General features: G+C 61.1%; 2 protein-coding genes across 4 annotated transcripts in view; both read right to left on the bottom strand.

Annotated features, from left to right (window-relative positions):
• The window catches only part of NME3 (NME/NM23 nucleoside diphosphate kinase 3), a 1,602-nt gene extending 910 nt beyond the window's left edge, over positions 1-692 (bottom strand). Inside the window, exons 1-2 of one of the 3 annotated variants that reach the window (XM_006913973.3) lie at positions 267-692; positions 34-168 (exon numbers count right to left, since the gene is read on the bottom strand). In XM_006913973.3, coding sequence (XP_006914035.2) covers positions 34-168; positions 267-663 — 532 coding nt within the window. In that variant the 5' untranslated portion in view covers positions 664-692. The remainder of the gene's footprint in view (positions 1-33; positions 169-266) is intronic. The other 2 variants (XM_025048275.1, XM_025048276.1) reach the window with 2 other exon arrangements.
• Positions 693-704: 12 nt separating this feature from the next.
• MRPS34 (mitochondrial ribosomal protein S34) overlaps positions 705-1,369 on the bottom strand; it is a 1,312-nt gene continuing 647 nt past the window's right edge. Inside the window, exon 3 of the mRNA XM_006913972.3 lies at positions 705-1,367. Within this exon, the coding sequence (XP_006914034.1) occupies positions 1,075-1,367 (293 nt within the window). The 3' untranslated portion in view covers positions 705-1,074. The remainder of the gene's footprint in view (positions 1,368-1,369) is intronic.

Raw genomic sequence — 1,369 nt, 5'->3', positions numbered from 1 at the left:
ACTCCCGTCCCGCCGCGACCCCCGCCCCAGCCCTCACCTGCAGCAGCTTCAGCGCCACCAGCTTGAAGCCCTTCCTCTCGAAGCGCCGTACGATCTCGCCCACGAGCCGTCGCTGCACGCCGTCCGGCTTCACGGCCAGAAAGGTGCGCTCATGCACGCTGGGGAGGGCTACGGGACCCGCGGGGCCGCACGCGTCAGGCCCGGCCAAAGTCCCTCCCCACTCCGTCCGGCCCTGCCCGACCCCCGGCCCTAGTCGCGCGGCTCACCCGCCGGGAAGAGGTTAGCGAAGATGGTCAGCAACAAACAGATCATGGCGGCGGCAGCTCGAGCTGAGCGTAGACTGACGGGGAGGAGGGCCGGGGCGGGGCCTGTATTTAAAGGGTCCGCGGCCCGACCTCCCCCACCCCCTTCCTTAGTTTTCGGTTGCCTGTTGCGGCTGCCTCGGTGGATGCGGCAAGGAGGGTTGGGACTGGGGGAACGCAGGCGATGCAGTGAGGCCGTGCCTGTCTTCCACGCCCACCCTAGGACCCCTGCGGAATGGGGTCCTGAGGCCCTACGACAGCCGCGTCTGTGTCCCCCCAATTCGCTCAAGTCTATCCACAGGGCCAGATTAACCACGTTGTCAGCCTTTTTCACCCCACACCCCAGCAGACAACTCGCCATAGTCCCCCAAACCCAAACTCGAAGAGACCACACCCCAGGGCTGCTTCCTTTGCCTTTATTCGCGTTCACAGTTTCTGCCAGGGGCCCGGCTGAGGCAACACGTGATGGGGAAGGGGTTGCCAGCCTGGAAGTGACAGGTGCCACCCGCTGGCCCCGCTGCTTTCAGCTTTCCCCTAGCAGCCGTCTCCTGCGTTGCCCCTTCAGTCAGATCTGGGAGCTGGGACAACAGGGACAAAAAAGACAGGTGTAGGGTCTGGCACCACCCACTTTCTTTCCTTGTTCAGAACAAGTCATGGAGGTCGGATCCAGGCTCCCAGGGAGCTGATTCAGGTGTAACTCAAAAGATTTAGTTTCATCAAAATTGTGCCCAGCATCTTAACACCCTTTAGGCAGGCTGCCGGTTCCGACATTTTAGACTGGAGTGCCCTTGGCCTTTCTCTTTGTCACTTGTTTCCCAGGGTAATCCCAAGGAGCTATGTGTGTTCTCTCCAGATTCAGCATGGGCTCCTCCATACTGGTGTCCCCATTTTTCTGTCGCTCTGCTAGAATCATAGCCCGGAGTAGCGGTGGGTAGGGCACAGAGCGAAAAGTATCCTCGGACACTGGCGTGAAAGCGGTGAAGGTCTCCTCCTCGTGCTTGGGCACAAGCCGCCAGTCGTGGTACATGACCTGTTCGATCTCCCGGGCCTCGCTCTCCGTCTTTCCT

The sequence above is a fragment of the Pteropus alecto genome, unplaced genomic scaffold, assembly GCF_000325575.1.
Source record: "Pteropus alecto unplaced genomic scaffold, ASM32557v1 scaffold44, whole genome shotgun sequence".
In the NCBI taxonomy this organism is placed as follows: Eukaryota; Metazoa; Chordata; class Mammalia; order Chiroptera; family Pteropodidae; genus Pteropus; species Pteropus alecto.
The sequence above is the reverse complement of the archived record's forward strand: the minus strand, read 5'-3'. Positions and strand labels throughout refer to the sequence as shown.